The following is a 27,352-nucleotide window of genomic DNA, read 5'->3' as shown; positions in this document are numbered from 1 at the left end:
GCCACGTGCAGCGCCTCATTTGGATGTGTCTGGAGTCTTGGAAGCTTGACTACCCTACGTTCTCCTACAAATGGACCTTGAGAGCTTGTTTGGAGGTTCTAGCAGGGGAGCGCAGCTACTCGTATACCCTTGACCGAAGACCGGTCCTCCTCTATCGGGGATGGTCGTCCTCTTCGACCGAGCGCGCAGCTTCGGGAGGGACGCACATGGAGCGGTGAGGGAGGAAGGGGACACCCGCCTAGCCAGCCAGATCAGCCGAATCAACCCTGGCGATCAATGGGGTGACAGATGTCGCAACCAGATCGCCCTCACATCCGAGAAAGTACGGTCGTGCACGCAGTATATAAACTACAAGAAATTTCGCTCTTTCTGCATATGTCGACTTTCTCTTTGCTTTCTAAGTGCCGGATCTCTAAGCTATATCTTAAACTAAGGTTCAAACCTAACTAACACTTAAAAATTATTCCCTTAAATTGCAAAAATTGCTATTAAAAAGGGCTTGATTTGGAGTTGTCTGCGTATTTTCCAGCATGCCTTGCAGATGGGTGGAGCATGCTAAATATTGCCGTCTCTATTGGTGAAATATTCTGGAGCCTCGCCTACCGAGGGCGCCTCGGACCGCCCACTGGTCCCCGGGCTGCAGACCGCTCGCTGGGCGGCTTTGTGCGGTTCTGGTCACTCCAAGTGGAGCCAGGTCTGTCTCCCTCTTGTCACTCCCACCCCCCCTTCCCCCCCTCTTCTTGTTTCTCCCGGCTCCGAGTCTCTCACGCTCCTTCCCCATCCTGGAATCACCCCTGCATTCATCCTATCCCTGTCTCCCTCCTGCGGCCCTGTCCCTGTTGGGCAGACAGGAACCCCCTGGGTTGGGGTTGGGGGTCTTGCTTGGTCGGCGTGCGTATCCCTATTAACCCGCCCTGTGCAGTTCAGAGCCCTGGGTGGAAGGCTCTGATGGTCTCCCAGCGCGGACTGAGCGGCCGCGCGGAGCGGTAAGAGCCTGTCTCCGGTGCCGAGCGGTGGCCTGGGTGCAACAAGGGCCTGGGGGCTTCTGTCCAGGCGGGGCGGGGGTGTGCAGGGCCCGGGGCCACCACCTCGGGCCTGCCCGCAGACGCACGTCTTGCAGACAATAGTAATAATTGACCCCTCCTTCTGTTGCTGTGAGGCTCGAATCTGATGCGTGTGAAAGTGAATTCTTGCAGAGGTTCCATGGGTGTGGACGTCTCCTCCGCGGTCCTTGGTCTGGCCTGTACAGGCCGAATTTGGGAAATCTCAGATTTTCAAGGTCAAAGTATATGATGTTCTGATTCTGTGAAGTCCTGTGCTGCTAGCCCACATGTCTTTAACAGGAAATAGCCCCCCGCTTTCCAAGATCCAGAATAATAAATCATAAAACTATGAAACTATTTGAAAGGCAAATGTGGTGGTTGTTTTTTAAGGTTTTAAAATGGTGGTCTGTTTTTACTGATTGAGGGAAAACGCAGTTTAAAAACAAAAAACAAAACCCCCACAAAATCCCTCCTCCCCCAACCCCCACAGAACCCCCCAGCTTGTCAAAACCCTGAATATTCAGTTAGCCCCTGAATACTGGGCTGAGAACGCGAAATTGGGGCTGTTCTTTTGCGAGGAGTGCTGCGTTTGTATTTCAGAAAACCTGAAAAGGCCGTGATGGCCACGAAACCCAAGCTCCACTATCCCAACGGACGAGGCCGGATGGAATCTGTGCGATGGGTGTTAGCTGCTGCCGGAGTCGAGGTACCCTAGCTATACTGGTGTTTCTGCACAGATTTGTCTTATAATGTTGAGCTCTGTCCTCTCCCAGTAATATTACAGACCTGCTTCAATGAGTCAGAAGAGTTCTTCCTCTCAAGAATTTTTCTTTTTCTAAATGAGAGTGTAGTTGATGAAATTCTGTTTTACTTTCAGCCTTAATCATTTGCTTCTGACCTAGCACCAGTAAATATTTATAATGAGGAAAACAGGCATGAACCTGCAATTTGCCAATTACACCCAAAACTTGATGACCATAAAATCTCTAGGTTTAGGTTTGTTTCCTATTTACTTGAGTGGCTTCAGGCTTGAAGCCCCTGCATGCCCCTATGCTTTGGCCCACAGTGGTTTTGGTCTTGTTTTTGCTCCCTTCTTGGAGCTGCTTCTTGATAGAAACATAAAACAGGTATTAGTAGTCACGATTTGGGTGCGTGTCTGTGGTTGTGCCTGGGGCCCTTTGTGGAAGTAACTGCTTGTCGAATGCCCCTCATTCTGAATTTGATGGATTTACTCTCATTTTAACCTGTTCCCCTCTTCTCTGTTTCCTGTAAACTACTAATTTGATCCAGAAGTCTGATCAAATCCAGGCTCCTTTTCCTCCTTCTGTCTCTTTTTTTATTTCCTTGCCAGACTGCAGCAAAGGTGGTAGTATGGACATATTTCTCTTATGAGTCATCACAGGCACCTGACGTCAGCCTGTCTCGTTTTCAGCGTTGCTGAGTGTGATCATTGTGTTTCCGTGACATCAGCCTATTCCCACAGTATGAAGTTTTGCTCTGTTACCCTTTCAGCGACTGTCTTTGCAGCCTTGATCATCACCGTTGTTAGGGGTTGCAAAATGGTGATTTTTCTATTTCTGTTATTTCACCTAAGTTTAACTGTGATTCTCTTATAAAGAGTATTTGTTCACTGGTTATGTTCTTAATTACCTTGAAGCACATTACAGTTCACTTAAGAAAAGCAGGATAAATGCTTGATTCTTTCTCTCTGTCAATTTTCAGAATAATGAGTCATTACCCTACCAACCTCCAAAGGTGGTAAATGAAGATAGTTGGGTTTGGGGTTTTGTTTTTATTTGTTTGGTTAGGCTTTGCTTTCCTTGCCTGTCATTATATTTCACCACATAGCATTTTACAGTTTTCTAAGTTAGTTGATACCATTTTTATATATAGTTTCTGATTTCTGACTTGAGAAGTTGGAAGGTCTGATGCTCCTGGGGCCTCATTTTCATAGGGCAGCCGTTGCTGACTCTTAAGAGGGTCAGCCCCTACAGATGGACCTTTCTAGTTTACGTAGTCTCCACCATTCCCTATGATCTCAGAACACTTTCTCTAGTTGCGTTAAGAAGAGAGTGCAACAGTTCTTGATCCCTTGACTTGCGTCTGTTCAGCTTGTTTATGCCACCTGTCTAACCCTGTGGGCTTCTGAGCTTGCAGTTGTTGTCTTGTGTGTGTAGATACTGGAAGCCCTTGTCCGAATCCCTTCCTCCCTAGCCTCATTCTGTGCTTCCTACTCAGCTGTGGGTCAGGATTCTTGGTTACAGTCATAGCAACCCAACCCTAAGTAAGTTAAACAGAAGGGAACATGGGTCCTATGATCCACCTCCCCCGGACCAGGCAGGCAGGTAGTAAGTACTCTGGAGAGTACTTACTTAGCCCAGCATGGGGCGTGGGTCTCAAGTCCACTCTGACCAGGTTCTCTAACCAGGAGAAAGACTGGCCCCCCTCATGAGGGCTGACCACATGGTTTACAGGAGCAATGCCCCAGAGTTGGTACCGGGGATCCCTCCCATGTCTGCGTCCAAAGGCATTTTCAGCCACATCTGTGTTCAGTCAGATCTTCAATAGGCGGGAGGGCTGGGCTACAGCAGCTGGGTGAGTTCATGATTTCCAGGGTCACAGTGTCAGGTAGAGCCTGACGTGTAAAGCACGCACATCCCAGTAACCAGGAGCCTCACACCTGCTGAGAGGCAGCCTGGCCTAATTGCAGGAGTCAGCATCTTCCGACGCATACTTGGTTTGAGTCCTCAGACCCTGCTGTGTGCTGGATGCTGCATCTTGGCTGCTTGGAGCCTCATTTGCCCAAAGACCCACCACGCCGGGTCAGATCCTCCTTGTGAAGAGGAGGAATGAACAGTGTAAAAGAGAAGAGATAAAGAGACACAGATGCATAAAACAGCCCTTTGGACTCTGTGGGAGAGGGCGAGGGTGGGATGATTTGGGAGAATGGCATGGAAACATGTATAATATCATACGTGAAATGAATCGCCAGTCCAGGTTTGATGCATGATACAGGATGCTCAGGGCTGGTGCCCTGGGATGACCCAGAGAGATGGCATGGGGAGGGAGGTGGGAGGGGGGTTCAGGATGGGGAACACGTGTACACCTGTGGCGGATTCATGTTGATGTATGGCAAAACCAATACAATATTGTAAAGTAATTAGCCTCCAATTAAAATAAATAAATTTATATTTAAAAAATAACAAAAAAAAAAGAGAGAGAGAAGACATGAAGGCCACACACTCCTCATTCAGGACTTCTGGGCAGTTCGCTCAGAAGAAGAGGGTGTGTGGAGAGGGAGGGAGTGCATGACGTGGATGGGGGCACTTCTCCAGAGGATCCCCTGGGGGACCAGCACCCCGTCAGGGAACAGAGACCGCTGATTGTGTGGACAGAAACTGCACACTGTCTGTCCTTACAGCCCCGGGGCAGCCCCCAGACAGTCGCCAGCTCCTCCAAGCTCCGCCTCGTGCGCTTTTTACCTTCCTTCGTCTCCCGCCGTCTCATCTCCTGTTCTGGTGCTAGTTTCTTCTTACAGACCAATAGTTTTATAAAGTTTGACATGAGAGAGTCTCTCTAGTGAGAGAGAGCATGCATTTTGTTACATGTTTCCAGGAGTCAGAAATCAGAATTGGAACCATTTGGAAGGAATTTTTAAAAAGTTTTTATTGAAGTATAGTTGATTTATACTATTTCAGGTGTACAGCAAAGTGATTCAGTTATATTTTTGAGATTCTTTTCCAGTATAGGCTATTACAAGATACTGAATGTAGTTCTCTGCACTATACATTAGATCCTTGTTTATCTATTTTGTATATCTGCTAATGCTACTAATATTTTGTATATCTGCTAATCCCAAATTCCTAATGTGTCCCTCCTGCGCCCTCTTCCTCCACGCTGGTAACTATAAGTTTGTGTACTATGTCTGAAAGTCTATTTCTATTTTATAAACAGGTTCATTTGTGGCATTCTTTTTTCAAGATTTCACATATAAATGATGTCATATGATATTTTTCTTTGACTTACTTCATTTAGTATGTTAATCTCTAGGTCCATCCATGTTGCTTGGAAAGGCTCGTTTTTCTTTAATGTACATTCCTGGTCTCTCCCAGCTACTGGAGGTGGATCTTGGAGGGATGGGCCTGGGGTCTGGCACATTCACACGCTTTCTCATGTGCTTTGTACATGATCAGGGTCATAAAAGTGTGAGAGCAGAGGTGCAGTAGAAACACCTTGGCCTCACAGCTGACCGGCTGGGCGTTTGGACAAACGCCCAGAACGTTCTTACCCTGAGGCTACTGCTTCCTGGGCCCCAGATGGAGTGCCTCTAGGGGCACCGAGGCCCTCTCCTCACACAGGAGGGCTGGGAATAGGAGAAGCCATGCCTTCACCCCGTCATCTTGATGCCCGTCTGGTCGACTAGGTGAAGTAGAGGAAAGAATGGCCAGGTCTGTGCTACGCCTCTGTCCTTCCTGGGATGACATGGGGTGAGGGGCAGCGCAGGGCACAGGCTCGACTGGGAACCACCCAGGGACTTGGGGCCTCGGTGGGCATGAGAAGGACATCAGTGTATTCCAGCGAGCTGTATATGTCACAAGAAAAGGGACTTTCCAGTGTTTCTTTTCCTCCCAAACTTTTAGTTTGGAAACTTTAAAACCTACAGAAAAGTTGTAATAGTAAAATGGATACCTTTCAACTAAACTCACCAGGTGCCAACATTTTGCTGTTTGCCTCCTTCCTTCTTCTGTCTCTGCTTTTTTAATTCTTAATCATTTGAAAGTAAGTTGCAGACATCAGCGTGTGTCTTCCTGTTAAGAAAAAAATAAAATTGTCCCCATAACAGTAATAACATTGTCACAACTAAGGAAATAACATCAGTTTTACAACATCTTATATACAATCCAAATTCAGAAGTTGCCTCTTGTGCAGCAAATGTCTATATAACTGTTAAATGTATCTCTTTAGTAGTTATAACTACCACTCCCCCATCCAAGATCTAATCAAGATTTAGACACTTGGTGGTTATGTCTCTAGTCGCTTTTCATCTAGAACAGAATCTACATTTTGTTCTTTTCTTTCATACTCTTTACTTAACAGAGAAGGAGTGTGTGAAGGAGGGATTGAATCTCTTGCATGAATTTCTGCCAAGAGAAATAAAGAGTCAGTAATGTGACTTGGAGGCCAAATGGCCTGGAGAATTTTCAGAGGCGGTTTACCTGGCTACAGTCGAATCCCTTGTAAATAAAGATTTGCCCTTGAGAGCCTGGCTCATGCTTTTAGTCGGGAAGTGGATGGATGTCTAGGAAGCGGGAGCCAGACAAGTGATGAAGACCACGGAGCGGGAGCCGCAAAGGCAGAAAGTCTGTCCCCCCAACTGGCTTCCAAACCTGCCCATCCTGGAGGAGCTCAAAAACAACAGTTCTGTAGGTTGGAAAGAGTGCAGACCATTTGTATACTGCAGAGTGTCGCATGTTCTGGATACACCCCCGTTTCACCTTGCACCTCCGTCCAGGTTGAATTGGTTGGGATGCTGTTTCTGCAGTGTCGCTGTGTCTTCACTGTCACAGCAGGGACTGTGAGATGCCTCAAGGTGGCCCCAGTGGGGAACTGAGCTTGACCACTTGGGTAGGTGGGTGGTGGGATTCCCACATCTGCAGAGACATTTTTTCTTGGTCATAATAAGTAACCTGCGGGATGATGCTTTGTGTGAATATTCTATGCCCAATGACCCAACGATTTCAGCATCTTGATCCTTATCAGAGTCAGTTATTACATTATAGGGTGAAAATTGGTGATTTTCTAATTTTATTGTTAATTAGGAACAATTCTGCATTAATTAGTGCTAATTCTGGAAAAGAGAGCCTTCTTTCTTCCTTTTTTTGAATCATCATTTATGGACACAAGGATTTTTTTGGTTGATGATATTCTCATCTGTGCCTGATATCACTTGAATTGTCCCAAATGTGGCTAGGGAAGCCCTCTTGGGTAGGGTCCCACGTGTCTTTGCCTTTGACATATATCTGTTAGTCTTTGAGTACTTCCTCACTTTTTGACATAACAGAATCAACTTTTACTCCTGGGAGCCCAAGAATATTTAGAAACCAAGATATGGGTACTGAGTATGTTCTCCTGTCTGTTTTTGGGGCAGTTTAACTTGGTATTTTTGGTCCTAAAACCGTAATGACATTTCCCTTCTTTTTTTGGGGGGGGGTGTCTTTTTAAATTTAGTTCGATGAAGAATTTTTAGAAACAAAAGAACAGTTGCAGAAGTTGCAGGATGGTGAGTATAAAAATGTATTACTGTCGATAATGCTGATTTTTTAAAGAAACAATGTTTAAGTGGAAGGACAAAGATCCAGCTGACACTAAACATCCAGAACAGTATCCTAAAACCAGACAAGCAAGGGGGAACAGTGGCCGAAATTGCTAGAAAGTCACTTGATTTTCAGTAGTTCTATAAAAGCCAATCAAAGGGGGAGTAGTTCTTCCCTCTGTGCACCGGGCAGCCCTTCTCCATCTCTCTCTCCTCCCCAACCTTCCTCCACCTTTACCCCTCTTTCTTCCACTTCCTCATCCCTTCTCTCCTCAATTTCCACCTCCTACCTATTACCTGAGGCATCTGCTTGAAGTGTGCAGATAAAAGTCCCCGTTTACACTGGGCTGCTTTCTCAAGTAAGTACCAAACAGATGAGACAGCAGTAAAAGGCCTGCCTTTAACTCCTGGTCACACCCTCCCTCCACACCCAGACCCCTGTAAGCAGCCTCCTTCCTTGCCATCAGAAGGGTCCTGAGGTCCAACTCAAGGATCCCTGGAGAGGTACCAGCTCGGCAGGGCTGTGATGTCTCCATCATGAGTGACACTGCGCATGTGCTGAGTATTCATCTGCCCTCAACCCGCCTCAAGCCCTCCAGGACTGGGCTCTGTGCTATACTTGTGACTGTTCCTGGGGTTTGCTGTAGGTAAAGTGTTTGAGACAGTCTTCTTGAAGAAAGTAAGGGGTGACTTTTTGACCAGTGACTGCATATTTGGCAGTAGCTGGGCTGTGGCAGTGGATGCCTATACGTATCAGTCGGTGTCTTGGGCTTCGTCATCAGACTGACAAAGTGACACAGTCATAGACATTCTACGCGGATGGGTTGTTTTGTTTTGCACTGGCCATTGCAGGAGCCGCCAGCCACGTGTGACTCCTGAGCACTTGTGTCCATGGGGACGAAGGAAGTGACTTGTAAATTTTTCAAAAGTTTTAGGACTTTGCTGGTGACTCAGTGGTTAAGACTCTGCACTTCCACTGCAGTGGGGCTTGGAATCAATCCCCACTCAGGGAACTAAGCTTCTGCATGCCCCATGGCACAGGCACAAGTCAAAAAAATATTAAGCTTTAAAAATTTTTAATTGCTGTAGAGTTCCCTGGTGGCTTAGTGGTTAGGATTCTAGGCTTTCACTGTTGTGGGCCTGGGTTCAATCCCTAATCAGGGAACTAAGATCCTGCAAGCTGCATGCCTCAGCCACAAAAAAAATAGAAAATAAAAAGTTCAATTTAAATTTAGGCTTAACTATATGCATGTTACTACTGGCTACCGTATTGGCCAGCACAGCTCTGTAAAGAGATGTCTTCACTGTGTTACCCCTCACCCTTTACACTGAGACTAAGTGTTTTTCCTGGAATGAAAATTGAAAGGTTTATGTCCATGCTAGTTTTAAGCCTTGTTTTATGGCTAAATCAGCACCCCTGAATGAAGTTGGGGGAGCTTTACACTATTTCTTAAGGCTGTGGCCCCATTCAGCAGAACATTTATCGAGGGATGGGGGAAAGGGGAGAGAGCACTTCTAACTCCAGGCTTCTGTTCCCAGGTAACCACCTGCTGTTTCAGCAAGTGCCAATGGTTGAAATTGACGGGATGAAGCTGGTGCAGACCCGGAGCATCCTCCACTACATTGCAGACAAGCACCATCTCTTCGGCAAAGACCTCAAGGAGAGAACCCTGTACTGTGGCTCCTCCAGAGTGTTCTCAATTGTACCTCTACCAATGCTTAGCTCATTAGCCATCCTCCACAGCCCCCTGGTCCACCACATGGCCTATATCGTTAGTGCGAACAGGGAACAAACCTCCAGAAAGGTCATCAAGACCACTTGGAAAGTCAGTACAGAGAGTCTGAGTGAAATGAGAGGAAAGGATTGAGTTCGGATATTAGAGATTGTGTCTGGGGTGTGGTGCAGGTTTCAACATCCTTAAATGCTTTGATATTATTATTTTTTTTACCATTCTTGCAAATCTATTATCACTGAGTATTAGGAATCGGAAGCTGTTGTGACATTCAAGGCCCAGAATACTGTGCACTGGCTTATAATTTGAACTCAGAGCCTGGTCTTTGTACCTCCTGGATCATGCCCCTGGGCAAAGTGTTAGGCTCCAGTGTCCTGATGGGGTTACTAATAGTATATTCCTCATAATGCTGTAGGATTCAATGAAATGTTAGATGTAGGGTATTTAGCACCACTCCTCGTACACACTGAGTATTCTGTAAATGGTACCCACTATTTTTACAAATGTGAAGTTGTACACATCCTGAGCATGGGTGCTGGAGTGAGGGGCCAGGAGAAAGGACATCCATAACTCTGGTACTTCGAGATTTGTGATGGGTTTCTCTGAAGAAGTTTTCTGATTTATAACTAGAGTTGACTTTGCATCTTTGCTGTTAAGGGACAGGTGGAGATGAATGTTTCTTGATACTTAAGTAGCCCGAGCTGTAAGAGCAAAGCACTCTGGATATTTAGCTGTGGGGGCCAATGAGGGGCCACTGAGTAAATGCTTTTTGTGTGTGTTTTGAAGGATTGACATGTATGTGGAGGGGACCCTGGATCTTCTGGAACTGCTCATCATGCATCCTTTCCTCAAACCAGACGATCAGCAAAAGGAAGTGGCTAATATGGCCCAGAAGGCTATAATTAGATACTTTCCTGTGTTTGAAAAGGTAGGTGACAGCAAAGCCTGTGAAGACAGCATCACTAGACCACAAAACACCCCTCTTCTGCTCAGGCAGAGTAAAAGCTGAGCCCTGCTAGACCAAGCCTCCTGGGTTCCAAAGAGCTGACAGTTGCATCAGCACAAAGCCAGCATGTCCTGGAGCCTCCCCAACTCTTCCAGAGTCTTCCATGCTCTCTGGCAAAGATGCAGGCTCACCCCTGTGTGCACTGTCATTGCTTGCCTTTGCCAGGGGCCACCCTGTACAGGACACACACAGAAGAGCAGAAACCAGCTCCTTCATTCCTTCTTTCGTTCCATCCTACTTGGTAGTTGCATATGAAGAGAAGAACCATGGCTGTTTTATCTCTCTTCCCTTTTGTTCTCTTTTGTTATCTTCCTTGTCTCGTTTCTGTTTTTCTGAGCTTCAGCTCCTCCTCTCTTTTCCTCAGTGGAGAAAGACTATTTTAAATGCCTCAGTTAAAAAACAAGAGCAAGTAAAAGCCGGGAATTGGCAGATTTCCTCTGGCCATTGACGTGGAAGTAGCTAAGAAGGAAGAGAGGTACTTTCTGAGCGTTTCTGTCCTTGGTTTCATGGTCTCTTGCCTGCAGGAGCTTTGTGAATGTAAATATGATAATGCAGAAATGGGCTGTGGTGAGGGAGGAACAGGTGTCTCGGATAAAGGCACTGCCAGCTTCTGTCTCCCTGTGAGTCAGACTACGTCAGAACTCTGCTAAACATACGAGCTAAAAGTTATTACTTTCTTATTTATTTAGTTATTTATGGCTGCACTGGGTATTTGTGGCTGCACACCAGCTTTCTCGGGTTGCGGTGAATGACGGCTACTCTCTAGGTGTAGCGTGGGGGCTCATCATCATGGTGGTTTCTCACGTTGCCGAGCAGGAGCTCTAGGGTGCGTGGGCTTCAGCAGTTGAGACACGAGGGCTCAGTTGCTCCACAGCATGTGGAAACTTCCCAGACCAGGGATCAAACTCGTGTCCCCTTCATTAACAGGCAGATTCTTACCCACTGGTCCTGTTACCTTCTTTTTACACGTAATGAAAGAGAAACACAGAGAGACTGGGTGACATGCCTAAGGTGGGAGCCGGGACTGGAACTCTGGCCTCTGACTACAGTTCCAGACTCTCTGTGTTTCTCCAGTCTGGCTCCAGTCACTCTGTTTGATTTGGAATCATCTTAGAGTCCCTCTCTCTCTCTCATACACACACAGGCACGCACATACACATATCTGCAAAGGGGCTCTCCCCTAGTCTCCCCCTGTTCCTTGCTTCTTTCTAATTGCCATCTATTCCTATGAATCTCTGCACCTAACCCTCAGTATGGGAGTCAGGATAAATTCTCATTCTTTTTATTTTCTTGGTCTTGAAAGTGAAGTGAAAATGTTAGTCGCTCCATCGTGTTTGACTCTTAGCAACTCCACAGACTAGCCTCTGTCCATGGGATTCTCCAGAGAAGAATACCGGAGTAGGCAGCCATTCCCTTCTCCAGGGGATCTTAGAAGATGTTAAAGGAAGCCTGCTTTTTTAATTTACTGTCGTGTCTAGTTTACGACTGTGAATCCTGACAGTCGTAGAAACACAGAACTGGGAAATGAGATTAGACTCCTTGGACAGGACCAGTGGCTTACTTCTTACATCCTTCCCACCATCTCCTGAATGCACGAGGATTAATTCTTTTCTGTAGACACATTTACAGCTGTATCCTTTTAAAGCACCAGATGCTAAATCCAGAATTAATACTTCCTTCTGCTTTTCAGGGTCTCATTCTGTTATAAAGTAGAGACCTATGGATGCTGTCATTTCTACACCTTTTTTTTTGCTGATTCTCTCTTAGGGAACTTCCTCTTAATTGATGTTATTTGTAAAAAGATAAAAGAAAAAGGCCATGGTTTCAGCTCTTCTCAGATGCCGCACTGATTCCATAGCTATATTAGTTTCCCCATGTCGACTATTGTAACCGATATAAAACATTTATACCCTGCAGGTTTTACGGGGTCATGGACAAAGGTTTCTTGTTGGTAATCAGCTGAGTCTTGCAGACATAATTCTACTCCAGACCATTTTGGCTCTAGAAGAGAAAATTCCTAATATCCTGTCTGCCTTCCCTCACCTCCAGGTAAATAAACTAATGTTTTAGAAGATTGACCTACAACTCTTGGGCCGTCCTTCAATGTCTGTTGATTGACTGGCTCTGTTTTTGTATGTGTATGTAATTTTTTTGGTTCTCATTATGGTGGTGTTGTTGTGCAGTCTCTAAGTTAGGTCCAACTGTTTTGTGACCCCATAAACTGTACCCCGCCAGGTTTCTCTGTCCATGGGATTTCCCAGGCAAGAATACTGGAGTGGGTTGCTATTTCCTTTCCTTCTCCAGGGGATCTTCCAGATCCGGGTATCAAACCTGCTTCTCTTGCGATGGAAGGCAGGTTCTTTACCACCGAGCCATTGGGGAAGCTAGATTCTAGTTACTAAAATGAAGCGAAAGTACAGACTTGAAATTGGTTTTCTGGTTCCCAGGCCCTTAGAGCTGAGCAGTTTTTTACACATGAAACAAGTTGTCTCTTGATTTTGCTGCATGACTACACTCTTGGAACAAATTCCATGCTAGAATTTTTGTTAATATTAGTGACATGTGTGAATACTTCTGTAAACATGCTTAATTAAGGCTGTGCTTTGTACACAGGAGACATTTGGTAAATAGTAGCTTTTTAAATAAATGACCTCTTTATTTTGAAAGATTTTATTAGAATAATTATAGACAATGGATGTTCAGTTCCCATATAATTTAGAATTTTTACCAGATCAAATGGATTTTTCCTCTCAATTACTGAAAATTGTTAAGATTTGACTCTATGAATGAAAACAGATTTTTTTTCTTCCATTGCCATTTACATGAATATCTGGTGTCTGAACCCTAGGCTACAAAAATGCAACTGGCCTTCTTCCACACATAGCTGGAAAGAGAATTCATTTGTTAATAGGAGTAAAAATGTCCAAGGAAGCTGAACCTTAAAATGCAACTTGTAATGTCTGATGAATTTTAAAAGTATTTTTATTTAAACTTTTTTCTTAAGCAATACATTTGAGGTACTTCTCATGTCTTTTTTGTGCTTCTTCTTTTTCTCTTTAAGCAAGTATAATCCCATCCTAAGTATCTTTTTTATTTTGCTGTCTCTGAAGAGAGTTGACATCGTGGTATCAATTTGCATAAAGCCTGGTTTAGATCCCAACCACTGTGGCAGAAATTGTAAATAATCATACCAACAGATCAGCCCCTCAACAGATGTTGGATTATGGCTCTGTTTGGATGCCTGTAACAAATATTTATTGCAGACATTTTGATGGGCCATTTTGCAGCACCATATTTTCATAGAATGGCTCAGCCAGTAAAGAATCCACCTACAATGCAGGAGACCTGGCTTTGATACCTGGGTTGGGAAGATATCCTGGAGAAGGGAATAGCTACCCACTCCAGTATTCTGGCCTGGAGAATTCCATGGACTGTGTAGTCCAAGGGATCGCAAAGAGTCAGACATGACTGAGCAACTTTCAAGTTCAAGTTCAATTTTCATAGAAACAAACACCTTTGCTTTTATCCTTGAACTTTTGCGTTTTCTCTTTTCAGGAGTACACAGTGAAAATCAGTAATATCCCTACAATTAAGAAGTTCCTTGAGCCTGGCAGCAAGAAGAAGCCTCCCCCCGATGACATCTACGTGAGAACCGTGTACAACATCTTCATGCCGTAGGACAGCAGTACAGCTGTGAGTGAGCACTGCCCCCGGAGACTGCTGTGTCTGCAGTAGTGTCTTAATTGAAGCCAGGCTGCCATGATCCAGCTCTGTCGTGGTGCTGTGTATCTTGTTCCTAAGTTGGTCTTTGATGTCCTGATATCTCTTTGAGAAACATCCACCTGGTTTTTTTGTCCAGTGAGTGAGTGTTACAGGACCTCTTCTGAAAAATTTTTGAAGAGGTCAGCCTTTAAGTTAGATCTGCTCTGTCTGTTCATTTCCTGGTACAAGGATAGGTAGGACCTTGTATCATCTGTCCTCTGAGTTTTTGTCCTCTCCTAAGCCCATTCTCAACCCCCTCCAGTATCTTCCTGTTTTTAGTGTCTAATAACAATGGAGTTTTTACTAGATAGCGAGTAACTCTCCTCTGAGCTATAATAGATCTGTGGTAGTGATGAATGACTTTGATATTCACTAAAATAAAAGATTTACAAATCATTGCCCTGCTGCTAGAATTTTTAAGTTAAATTATTTGGAATATATAATGCATTCACATGGTTCAAAAATCAAAAATATACAAAAGGCTGTACAAGAACTTCCCTGGTGGCCTAGTGGTTAAGAATCTGCCTACCAATGAAGGCACAGGTTTGATCCCTGGTCCCGGACCTAAAATCCCACATGCCATGGAGCAACTAAGCCCACTCACCACAAGTACTGAAGCCTACGTGCTCTAGAGCCCATGCTCCACAACAAGAGAAGCCACCTCAGTGAGAATCTCACACACTGCAACTAGAGAGTAGGCCCTGCTCGCTGCAGCTAGAGAAATCCCGTGCGCCGCAACAAAGACCCAGCACAGCCAAAAATAAATAAACTTATATTGTTGGAAGTGTTTCCAGCCCTGCCTCCCAGTTGTTTTCAGTTCTGCTCCCTGCAGGTAAACATCATTATCATTTGTATATCCTTCCAGTTATATTTGACATAAGTATAAGAAAATATAAATATATATAACTTTTATCCTATTATTACCCAAATGGTTATTTAGAGGCTTCTAGTATTTTTGCACTTCAGAACTAAAAGTATGACTTATTAGTACTGTTTTAAACATGTGTTGACTTGTGTCTTAAATATTAATTGAGCTCCTATTATGTGCCAGGCAGGGTGCCAGAAGGCAGAACCCTAAAACAGAGCCCTGCTTTAGAAAAAAGTCACCACGCAGTAGGCAAGATAGATGCATCAATAGCAGAAGTAATTTTAGGAAAGAAAAAATTGCCGCTCGAGAGGAGCTAATACTTGGGAATTTAAAAACTGGAGAAAGGCAAGTATTTGATCCATGTCTCATAAAGAAAACACACTCGTTTCTTACTGCAAGAAGGATTTCTGCCCAGATGTGAAAAAACAGTCCCGAGATGACCCTTCATGCCTGTCACAATCAATGTAAGCCCCTTGGAGTTTTATTAGAGGAAAATCCAACACAGATGTGGAGATGGTTTTCTGCCTTCACATTTTCACAATTTGAACACTCAGTCATCACTAGATACTTACGACTGCTGAAGGAGCAAGGGCTGGCAGCACGTGCATCATCGGGCAGGCCTGGGCAGCACTGGTGTCCAGGCTGATGCTCCCACCAGCCTCCTGGGAGCAAAGGAACAAAAAGAAGAAACTGAATAGGTGTGGGGATGGGGGTGCGGAAAGAATCACCTTCTCCACATACAGGTCTGGCCTTGGCTTCGGGAAGCTGATCGCTAAGCCTTGGAATCTCTCTTACCATTTAGTATTTGGAGACGTGCCTGATAGGAGTATCTTTGTTTGCCAGAGGCCCTGGGCCAGGTAGATAACAACGGCTATATCATTTCAGGCATAGGCTTTGAGCCACAGCAACCATGGGATGTAGGGCGGTGCTCTGGGTCATGTGGTGTCAGCCCTACTCTAGAGGGGGCTGGAGACAGATCAGCCACCGGGTGATCAGTCATGCCCACGTGATGGACCTCCAATAAAACCCTGGACTTCCGGTTCTGCCGAATGAGGACATCTGGACACTCCCAGCCTGGAACCCTCCTGGACTCAGTCCTGTGTGTCTTTTCCCTTGACCGATTTTCATCTGTGTACTCTCTGTAGTAAACCGTTGCTGTGAGTATGACCGTTTTCTGTGAGTTCTGTGAGTCTTTCCAGCAGACTGTTCGGGCATGAGGCCATTTGGGGGACACTGTGTGGGCTTCCCAGGTGGCACTAGTGGTAAAGAACCCACCTGCCAGCACAGGAGAAGTAAGAGACATGGGTGTGATCCCTGGGTCAGGAAGATCCCCTGGAGTAGGAAATGGCAACCCACTCCAGTATTCTTGCCTGGAGAATTCCATGGACAGAGGAGCCTGGTGGGCTACAGTCCATGGGGTCACAAGAGTCAGACACGACTGAACAATTAAACCATCACCACCGTGAACCTGCAGTTGGTGTCAGAGCAAGGGCGGTCTTGGATTGTTCCCTTCTAAAGCTTCAGTGAGGGCAAACACTTTACCCTCACTTGGAGATTAATTTACACATGGGAGCAGACACTGACTTGGTAACAACCAGGGATCTCTATCGTTGAGTTGTGTAGGACAGCAGGAAATGGCAGCTGTTATATGACTGGCTGGGATTTCAATACCCAGGGCCGTTGCCTGATAATATTCGAGCAGACCAGAAGCCATTGTGCAAACAGTGCTTTGTGGGTTTTAATTCTCTCAGACACAAGGGGGCCCTCAAGGCTGGCTCTTGGAGAAGACAACCAGTCAGGAAGCGCTGAATTGGAGGATTAGCGAAAATAAAGATGAAGGCCAAGCTGCCTCCAGTGAAGACAGGTTCTCACATTGCTCTGCTCAGGGTTGCTGCTGCTAAGCCGCTTCAGTCGTGTCCGACTCTGTGTTACCCCAGAGACGGCAGCCCACCAGGCTCCCCCATCCCTGGGATTCTCCAAGCAAGAACATTGGAGTGGGTTGCCATTTCCTTCTCCAATGCATGAAAGTGAAAAGTGAAAGTGAAGTCGCTCAGTCGTGTCTGACTCTTAGCGACCCCGTGGACTGTAGCCTACCAGGCTCCTCCGTCCATGAGATTTTCCAGGCAAGAGTACTGGAGTGGGGTGCCATTGCCTTCTCTGCTGCTCAGGGTTACACGACCTTAAATCATTCAGTTTATTTCCCATGTTGGAGACAAGTTCCCCCTCCCCCATCCTGCACAGGTGCAGTTTCCTGGCCTTGTCATAACCTTTTTGGGGGGTCCAGACCTTTTAGTCTCAACAGCCCCCACCGTCCCAGCTTCATGAGCCACCAGACTCTGGTTAAAGAGCCAGGAGGTCAGGCAGCAGATGATTGTCCTCAAAGATGTCAGCAGGCTGTGTTCAGGAAGGCACCAGCCGTGTGAGGCAGGGAGACAGGGCAGAGAGGACCCATGAGGCCCTCGGGCTAGACCCCACAGCAGCTCAGCCAACGGGGTGGAAGGGCACCCTGCAGATAAACGGGGCAGTTGTGGGGGCTCCAGTGTCCTCTGGGACAAAAGGAGGAGCTGAAGGGTGTAAGGTTCTGGCATCTGTCAGAGAAGGAGGCGCAACAACTAACGAGCCCAGGACCCAACATAAGCTGCTTAGAGGGGCTTTGGTAGACTGGGTGCCCAAAGGAACACGAGACACTACTGCCTGGGTCCCTGAGGAGGGCGGGTATGGAAGGGCCTGTGGAAGGAACAGCAGAAGGTGAATTCCAGGGGCCAGGGTCTGCAGCAAATGGCCCAGGCTCTCATACCTGCTGGTGTTCCCACTTTGTTGTATGTGCATTTTATTCCCCTAACCCAAATTGTCTGCCCAGAAGATTCCGTACCAGGCTCCTTGTTTCATCAGCCTCAACGTTCCCACTAAGGGAGTCTTCTGATCATGAACTCTGGCCCAACCCCACACCCCATGTTTCTTTCTCATCAACCTATTTTATTTTCTTCAAAGCACTTGACACCCACCATCAATCTCTCTGTTTAACCAATCTGTGTCTTTAAAGTGGATTTCTTGCAGAAAACCAAAAATAAGGTCTTGTTTTAAAATCCACTGATGAATGTTTACAACATTCATATGGAGCTCTGTATCATGGTCACAGGTGTAAAGCCTTATATGGAGGCCACAGAGGTGGAGGCCACAGAGGTGGAGGTCATCTCCAAACTGACCAAGTCCCACAGTAACCATTGCCATGAGCCTCCCTGATCTAAACTGGCCAGCTCCCTGACCCCATATTAGGAACATATACTCACCCAATTACCCACCCTATAGCACCCTAACTAATCACCTAATGCAACCCTTCCACCAGGAATTTTCTTTGTCTTGAGACTATAAAAATTGGCTACTAATCCATGAAAGGAGTCAGCTCTTCCTTGAGCCAGCCCGCTGTTCTAACAGTGTCTCCTGCTTTAATAAACTCTATACTCCTCGCATTCTGTCTCGTGTCTGGAGATTCTTTTCCAACTTGTGCATAGACCACGACAGTTCACATTTAAACTGATTAGTGATGTGGTTGCATTAATCTCTACTCTTTTCTTCTTTGTGTGACTCTTCTCTATTTGTTGCCTTGGTTCTACGCCCCCCACTGTTTTTGCTTTGTCTTCTACTCTTTTTCTGCCCTCTCTGTTTTAATTGAGCATGTTATACAATTCTATTTTTTCTCTTTTCTTAGCATGTCAATTATAGTTTGTATTTTTCTGGTTTTAGTAGTTGTTCTGAAGTTTGTAATATTTATATACAGCAACACTAAGGCCGCTTCCAACAACACTATATCACTTCACAGGTGATGCAGGTACCTTATCAGTTCAGTTCAGTTGCTCAGTCATGTCCAACTCTTTGAGACCCCATGGACTGCAGCACACCAGGCTTCCCTGTCCATCACCAACTCCTGAAGCCTACTCAAACTCATGTCCATCGCGTCAGTGATGCCATCCAACCATCTCATCCTCTGTCGTCCCCTTCTCCAGCCTTCAGTCTTTCCCAGCATCAGGGTCTTTTCCAATGAGTCAGTTCTTCTCATCAAGTGGCCAAAGTATTGGAGTTTCAGCTTCAGCATCAATCCTTACAATGAATATTCAGGACTGATTTCCTTTAGGATGGACTGGTTGGATCACCTTGCAGTCCAAGGGACTCTTAAGAGTCTTCTCCAAAGCCATAGTTCAAAAGCATTGTTTCTTTGGCACTCAGCTTTCTTTATAGTCCAACTATATGACCACTGGAAAAACGTTAGCCTTAACGAGACAGACCTTTGTTGGCAAAGTAATGTCTCTGGTTTTTAATATGCTGTCTAGGTTGGTCATAACTTTTCTTCCAAGGAGTAAGTGTCTTTAAATTTTGTGGCTGCAGTCACCATCTGTAGTGATTTTGGAGCACAAAAAATTAAAGTCTGTCACTGTTTCCACTGTTTCTCCATCTATTTGCCATGAAGTGATGGGACCGGGTGCCATGATCTTAGTTTTCTGAATGTTGAGCTTTAAGCCAAATTTTTCATTCTCCTATTTCACTTTCATCAAGAGACTCTTTAGTTCTTTGCTTTCTGCCATAAAGGTAGTGTTATCTGCGTATCTGAGTTTATTGATATTTCTCCTGGCAATCTTGATTCCAGCTTGTGCTTCATCCAGCCTGGGATTTCACATGATGTATTCCGCACATAAGTTTAAATAAGCAGGGTGACAATATACAGCCTTGACGTACTCCTTTCCCGATTTGGAACCAGTCTGTTGTTCCATGTCCAGTTCTAACTGTTGCTTCTTGACCTGCATACAGATTTCTCAGGTACCTTATAACTGCTTATAATTCCTCTGTCCTACCCCTTATAACACTGTTGTCATAGATTTCTTTTATCCATAAGCTATAATCATTTGATACATTGTTGGCATTGTTATTTTGAACACCCTGCATTTATTTGCTTATATATTCATACAGCCTGTCTTCCCCAACTAGAATGTAAGCACTACCACCAACGCAGGAATTGAGTCTGACATACATAACCCTGGGGCTAAAACAGTACCTGGCACAGAGTGGTACTCAGTAAATATTTGTTGAATGAGCCAGAGGAATCTTTCTTTCTACTTACTTGAGTAACTTGATCAAACATCCAAACAACGGATGTAAAGTGAAGCCCTAGAGGTATGTACAAACTGGAATGCTCATTGGCCAATCTCTTGAGGGGGTAGAGCTTTCAATTATAAAGGAAAGGGTTATAAACCCGCACTTAATCCCCCTGAAGCACCCCAGAGAGGAGAGCCAGGAAGAGATAAGGTTAGTGGTGAAGTTCTTATCTGCTCTTTTTAGGCTTAGTTGGATAGTTTATTTTGTGACCAGTTTGTCACTTGTAGTCAGAAATTTTTTTAATTTTATGGTTAACTGAATGACTATTATTTCCTTTTATTTTTGTCGAAGTATAGTCGATTTAAAATGCTGTTCCATTCTCTGCTCTACAGTAAAAACTATTTCTAAACTTGCCTATATCAAACAAAAGGAACGGGTATTTTTTTCTGCAGAGTAGATACACAAATGAAAATGAAATAGCAAATGTACATCTAAACAAGGCCTTTGAAGACTATCATTTCGGTGCATGAAATGCGCATAATGTCAGACATTCAAATGCCCTTAAAACTGTGTTACATATTAAGTGTAATTTCACAAATAAGTATGTAAGAGTCAAGTGGTATTTCAGTTGATTGGCGCACATAACGCCCTTGGTGGAACTTAACGTTTATTAAGTTTTGAGCCATTACATTTTCTCCTCCTTGTCCAAACTGCATCGTTTTGAACACAGCTGAAAAGAACACAGAAATCACCCACCCTGTGCCGGGTGCCTAACAGGTAAACTCAACCTCCTGCGCCCCTTGTATGCTTGGAAGATTCAGTTCAAATGACCTGACACTGGGGTTTTCCCCTGGGGTCTTGCTTCCCCAGGGGATGGCGCCAAGTTGAAAGCAGGAGTCTCTAAGTCAAACCCTGACACAGGTTTTTCTAGAATTTGCCCCAGTTTTTAACAGCAGTGGGCCATGTTGTGGTTCACTTTGTTTATCCTCCAAGGAGTCTGGGATGAAAGTCTCCTCGCTCAGCTATACTTTTCATTTAAGTAAGTTCGTTAGCCTTGCGGGAAGACGTCAACATGAATCAATCTGTTAGACTTTAATGCAAAGGAAATTTCATTTCTGTAACTGAAATATAGAAGATGCTTAGCATGTGAACTTGGAACAAAATTACCTCCCTCATCATCCTATAAGTAATCCCCACTCCCGCCCCACCCAGGAATAGGGTTCAGCTATTTGTGTCTTTAAAATGTCATGTAAACACTAGTGCAGCTTTTGGTGAGGGTGGGGCGGGGGTGGGGGCTCGATGTAGGAGACTTTCCCTCTGATAGCAAGTCAAATCCAACTAATTAAGGTGTCAGATCCAGGGACTTCCCTGGGGGTCCAGTGGTCAAGACTCTGTGCTCCCCGTACAGGGGGCACAGGTTCACAGGGGGCACAGGTTCGATCCCTGGCTGGAAAACGAAGATCCCACGCGCTGCCCTGCTTTGTCATGAAGGCAAACGGTTCTGATCCACTGGAGAAGCAGAATAAATGTCAAGGATATTTCTAGTGATAATTCGCCTCTTGTATTCTGGCCCAAAACATCTGCTAAAACTGGCAACTACTTAAGTTAATCTCTCAAAACTTTCATTATCTTGAAAATTCAATAAAAGCCTGCTTTTTGCCTAACTGAAATCAAGGAAAATGTGCGTTGGTATGCCTAAATTATCCAGAACAACTGTTAACATTGTCAGCAGAATTTCACACCCACCGCCCCCGAAAGACTGGCTGATTTCCCAACATGTATGTTCAGCAGATAGGAGTACAGGGCGAATGAATGTAGGGGGAAAGAAGTAAGATTAGAAAGACTGTTAAAGCTGAGAAAAGGAAGATGATTGAATTCTGAACCAACTCCTCATTTTACAGTTGAAGAAACTGAATCTGTTTTTCCAGATCTGCCCAAGGCTTGAATCTACACACCTGATACTTGGTTAATCTTGGAGATTGGAGGAGGCCTTGCATTCTAGGGATTCCTCTCTTTAAGGGGGCCAGTGTAAATGATTCAACATAGGAAATGGACTTAGAATTCTGCCTGATTCCCTCTCCCCTTTCTTTTCTCTGTTCTGGCCCCACACCCTCCTGCACATCACCATTTGCTCAGCCTGCTTTTTAAACATCAGATTCTGCATTTCGTGCCTGTTCAGCAAACCCTGGGAGAACCTGGGGCCACACCCTCAGCCCCAGGTGTAGTTTAGTTTGGCTTTCACTCTAGATCTGGCTCCTCAAGCTTAATTTTAGTACAGGTGCATCTCGTTTTTATTGTGCTCTGCAGATATTGCACTGTTTCTTTTACTTTTTTCCACAAATTTTTGTGAAACCCTGCTTCAAGCAAGTTTGTCAGCATCATTTTTCCAATTAGCATTTGTTCACTTTGTGTCTCTGTGTCACATTTTGGTAAATATTGTAATATTTCAAATTTTTTCATTATTATTAATTTGTTATGGTGATAAGTGATCTTTGATGTTACTATTGCAAGAAGATTATGACTTGCTGAAAGTTCAGGTGATGGCAAGCATTTTTTAGCAATAAAGTATTTTCTAATTAAGCTATGTACATTTTTTTAGACGTAATGGTATCGCACAGTTAAAAAATACAGTTTAGTATGAACGTAACTTTTATATGCACTAGGAAACCAAAAAAAAAAAAGTGTGCCTCACTTTATTCCAATATTAACTTTATTGCCGTGGTCTGGAACCAAATCCTCAGTTTCTCCGGGGTCTGCCTGTGTACAAATGAATCCCCTGGTGGGGGGGGTCTTGTGAAAAATGCAGCCTCTAATTCAGTAGATCCGGCCCAGGAAATGAGATTCTGCGTTTCTAACAAGTTTCTAGACAAAGCTGATGCTGCTGGTCCAAAATCACACTTGTAGGAACTTCCTTGGTGGTCCAGTGTTTAGGCCTCGGTGCCTCCACAGCAGAGGGCATGGTTCAGTCCCTAGTCAGGGAACTAAGGGCCCACATGCCACACAGCCAAAGAAGCAAAGCAGAAAACAACAAATACACTTCCAAAGAATGCCTTCCACTTCCATTGGATTTTTTTTTTTCTCATATGTGACTGTTGCTACAATCTGGAGATATAGATGTGTGTGTGTGTGTGCATGCACACGTGTGTGTGCGCAGGCGCATGTGCCATTTTTTGAGTCCTTACTATGTTTGGCAGTTTGTACACTATCACATTTCTACCACTAACCAAATGATTTAGGGACCATAAGGAAACTGTAGCTGAGAGGTTTAAAAACTTACTCAGGTGAGAAGAGGAGCTGAAATCTAGACACAGGTCGTTGCTTTTGTTGGTATCCAGGGCCTGACTCAGATACATGTTCTTCCACATTTCCTAAAAAATTTTTTTTTTATTTTAGTTTTATCTGCTCAAATTTTTGCCCACTGGTCTTTTGTTTTTTGTTTTTTGGTTTTTTTTTTTCCCACTGGTTTGGACAACACCAGTTGGTTTTGTTTTTATTATTGAGGTATAAGTGTTCTGTATATATTCTGGATGAGTTCCTCAATCAGGTATGCTTTGTAAATAATTTTTCCCAATATTCGATTTGCCTTTTCTTTTTGTTAAAAAATACCTTTTGAAAAGCAAAGTTTTAAATACTGGTAAGTGCAATTTTTTAAAATTTGTGGTTTTTGCTTTCTGTTTTTTATCACATTAGTCATTGCTTAATTTACAGTCACAAAAAAAAGAAAAAGAAATTTAGGGCATGCTTGTTACTGAAAGACCACACACCAAATATCCAAAGGCTGTCATACCATCATGACTGCTTTCTGCCCACCTTGCCTTGGGCAGCTGGGGCTCTAAGTGGGATACGCATAACCCTGCTCACCTCAGGTAAAGCCGCACACAGGAGAAGTTCAACACCCCTAAGAGATGAGTCTCAATTCCTAATGTCAAAAGGGTCATGTAGGAAGGGTTTCCCTGGTGGCTCAGCAGTAAAGAATCAGCCTGCCAATGCAGGAGACGTGGATTCGATCCCTAATCAGGAAGATCCCACATGCCGCGGAGCAACTAAGCCCTCCACGGAGCAACTAAGCCCTCCACGGGGCAACTAAGCCCATGTGCCACAGCTATTGAGCCCACATGCTGCAACTGCTGAAGCCCACGTGCGCTAAAGTCTGTGCTCCTCAGCAAGAGATGCCGCCACAGTGAGAAGCCTTCATGCCACAACTCGAGATAGCCCCCACTCCCTGCAGCTAGAGAAAAGCTCTCATAGCAACAAAGACTCAGCACAGCCAAGATAAATAAATTTAAAAAATCATTTTTGTAAAAGGAGTCACGCAAGGAGTCTACTTTGGGAACAAGGTGTATTTAATTCGGGACACACCTGTCAGTCGAGGTCAACATAAAAAGCAGACTTGAAGAGATGCGAGTGAATCTATACTCAGCGTGACCCCTCAGGCTCTTGTTCTTTCAGCAAGCTGTGTTCTCAGAGCTGTTTGCATTTGGGATGAAATCCAGAAAGAATTCTTTTGTTCTTGGCTTCTTTGTTTCCCACGAGCAGGATGAATATTTCCATCACACCTGTTCTTTCAAGCTTTGACAATGTACTTTTTTTTAAACAATGAGAGTGGGGTTTACTTTCTGAAGCGTAAACTTGGGCCTCTGTGTTGCCAAGTTGTGGTTTGAAATTAATCTTTATTGAAATTCATTAGAGGTCAAGGATAAAGGACTCAAGAAGTTGGTTTAGGCCATTAATCTATAATGCCTTGGGAGTAGGGAGAGGTGGGGCTGAAGGAACCAAACGTATTTATATATACCTAATCTGTAAGGCTCTGTCCTTGTAATACTATATTCTGCATCTCTTAAACACTTATTCTGACTTACCTCTTCAGGGTCTGGATATGTCTATCACTACATATAAGGTTTTCAATGGCAGAAACCACATCTTATTTATCTTTGTATGACTGGAGTGTGCAACCTGGGACTGTAGCCATAGAAGGAGATCCATAAACATTTAACGTTGAAAGAATGAAAGAGCAAACACAGAAATCTTAACAAATGAAAAAACTGGTCTCTGTATATGCCTCATTGAGGTAACAACTGCCATGTGTCTAGGATAGTGCCAGGTTGGTTCTGCAGGAGATGGAAGAACTATGCCACGACTCCTGCCTACCAGGAGTTTAATATATTGTCGTGTTGAATCCAGGGGAGCAGTTCATCCCGGGCTATGGTGTGAGACTGTAAGATGTACTGGGCCCCTTGTCTGTCTCTGCTATTCTAGAAGGAATAGACCTCCTGGGATGGGTTGGGTGGGGATCAGAGTCCTGTTGAGACTCCATCATTCACCTGAAAGCCCAATTCGGAATGTTGTGGAGCGCGGGCTGAGAGGTGAGGAAGAGTGGCTGGTTGGCTAGAGGCAGCCGTCAGTGGGGCACATGAACACTTGCTGGGATTTTTACAAGAAGTGGTGGCTGGTTACTGCTGCTGCTAAGTCGCTTCAGTCGTGTCCGACTCTGTGTGACCCCAGAGACGGCAGCCCACCAGGCTTCCCCGTCCCTGGGATTCTCCAGGCAAGAACACTGGAGTGGGTTGCCATTTCCTTCTCCAATGCATGAAAGTGAAAAGTGAAAGTGAAGTCGCTCAGTCGTGTCTGACCCTCAGCGACCCCATGGACTGCAGCCTTCCAGGCTCCTCTATCCATGGGATTTTCCAGGCAAGAGTACTGGAGTGGGGTGCCATTGCCTTCTCCGAGCTGGTTACTAACAACTAGAAAAAAAGTTTCTGTCTTTTGAACTGGAAGGTAAGATTGCAGGCTATGGTCCTGTTTATCTGAAATGAGTTCTCCTTCATTGTAACCCTGGGCTTTGGAGGTTCCCTTGGGCACCAGGGAAGACTTGGAGGTAGTGGTGGGGAGGGGAGTGATTCATCCTTTAACCTCCTACACATCTTGAGAATGTTTGTGGGTCAGGCAGAAGTAAGTGAGCCGGGGAGGGAAATTGTGAACACAAAGGGTCACGTAAAATTCCCAAATACATTTCCTTATAGCAGCAAACCATGCACGTGCTCCAATTACCCTCATAATCACAAATGAAGGCAAAAACCACACCAGTTTTTACATTTTAAATATCTTCTATTGCAATATCTGGTCAAATTTCCTGAAGTTTTACCTCTCTTTTACAAATATCAGTTGCATTTGTGACAAACATAAATCATGTATAAAACAAGCCAATCTTAGCATAAAAAATTCTAAGAAAAGACCACATCCACCTGTAATTTGATTAAAGAAGCACAGAAGACTCTAGTTGATATGGGTGAGACATTATGGTATGTATTTTATCTATTAATTTTTTTCAATCCTTGGTCTTCACAACAACTCTCTGAGGCAGGGAATACAACCACTACCCTCATCGTAAGGATTAGGAGACAGAGGCCTAGAGAGATGGAATAAGGTTGTACAATAGTGAGGACTCATGACTCTAAAGTGCAGAGCCCCCAGCCTTTGAAAGACGGGAATAGTCACACTCACTTATCACTTCTGCTTGAGCATCCAACCCCATGTCTAACACAGAGCAGGCTGTACATGAACAGAATCAGATGCAAACTTGGGTCCACTTGCCTATGCTCAGTAAAGCCAATCTACTGACACTGGGTTGTGGTGACGGAAAGAGTGGCACTTATTGCAGGGTACCAAGCGAGGCGTCCAGGACAGCTAGTGCTCAAAAAGCGCAAGCTCTCCGATGGATTTCAGCAAAGCATTTTTAAAGGCCAGGTGAGGGCGGGGGCTGGTATCACATTATCAATCCTCAGGCTCTGGTAGGTCTGGGGCCTATGTGCTCATGATCGTCAAGTAGTTAGTTTCTCCCATTTGGTGATGGTTTTAGCATCTATAAAACAACTCGAGAATGTCCATCAGATGCTGTTAGTTAGGTACTTCAGAAAGGAGTGACAGGAGAAAAGGGGTCTGTTCCCAGAAGTCCCCACAAAGTCCTACAGTGAGTCACAAGCTTTCTCACTGATCGTTCTCTTGGACAGGCCCGAGAGGTTGTTACCCACATCCAGGAGGTTGCACTCAACGGAGCCCAGGCCTCGCTCTCACTCAGTGACTCTCCCCTCATTCCATTCCTGATGCCAGACTGCTCTCCGCTTGTCCAAAGTTTGCAGCTTCTCACTGATTCCACCTCGAAAGCACATATCTCTACATCCCTTCAAATGTGGACTGCCACGCCAGCAAGAAGCTTGTCCCGTTCTTAACACGTTTAGAATGGCATTTTGCTTACAGTCCTTTTGTCTGAGAGAGTTCTATATCATTGGCACCATTGGTAGCTGACTCTTGACAAGAATTAATACATAATCTGGAGCCTTCAAATCATGACACTCAGTGGCCACATGAGGTGCCCATCTCCTATGAGCAGTCCAGGGCTGTGAGTTTTCATCTAAGAGAATAACCAGACAGAAGAAAGACTATTCAGCCTACATTTTAGCACCCACTGCTCAGAAACAGCTTTTTGGAAGCTACCAGAGATGACTGTATTTAGATCCACGGTTTCTAAACCAAAGGGTAACT

The 27,352-nt window shown here is 44.8% G+C and overlaps 1 protein-coding gene across 1 annotated transcript; it reads left to right on the top strand.

Moving 5' to 3' along the window:
- The first annotated feature begins 656 nt into the window (after window positions 1–656).
- LOC138069363 (glutathione S-transferase A4) lies at window positions 657–14,172 on the top strand. Its single transcript, XM_068960629.1, has 7 exons — window positions 657–694; window positions 1,644–1,749; window positions 7,272–7,323; window positions 8,896–9,028; window positions 9,876–10,017; window positions 12,013–12,144; window positions 13,651–14,172. The coding sequence occupies exons 2-7, from the start codon at window positions 1,663–1,665 to the stop codon at window positions 13,771–13,773; spliced, it is 669 nt and encodes a 222-aa protein (XP_068816730.1). The 5' UTR covers window positions 657–694; window positions 1,644–1,662; the 3' UTR covers window positions 13,774–14,172.
- The last annotated feature ends 13,180 nt before the right edge of the window (window positions 14,173–27,352 follow it).

This window comes from Capricornis sumatraensis, chromosome 22 (genome assembly GCF_032405125.1).
Source record: "Capricornis sumatraensis isolate serow.1 chromosome 22, serow.2, whole genome shotgun sequence".
NCBI lineage: Eukaryota > Metazoa > Chordata > Mammalia > Artiodactyla > Bovidae > Capricornis > Capricornis sumatraensis.
Note: the sequence above shows the minus strand (reverse complement) of the source record. Positions and strands in the feature narration are given on the sequence as shown.

Excerpts from the sequence above, each read along its gene's own strand:
- LOC138069363 (XM_068960629.1), top strand. The coding sequence starts at position 1,663 with ATGGCCACGAAACCCAAGCTCCACTATCCCAACGGACGAGGCCGGATG. Across the intron at positions 1,750-7,271 it reads TAGCTGCTGCCGGAGTCGAG|TTCGATGAAGAATTTTTAGA; the intron begins GTACCCTAGCTA and ends TTTTAAATTTAG. Across the intron at positions 12,145-13,650 it reads CTGCCTTCCCTCACCTCCAG|GAGTACACAGTGAAAATCAG; the intron begins GTAAATAAACTA and ends TTCTCTTTTCAG.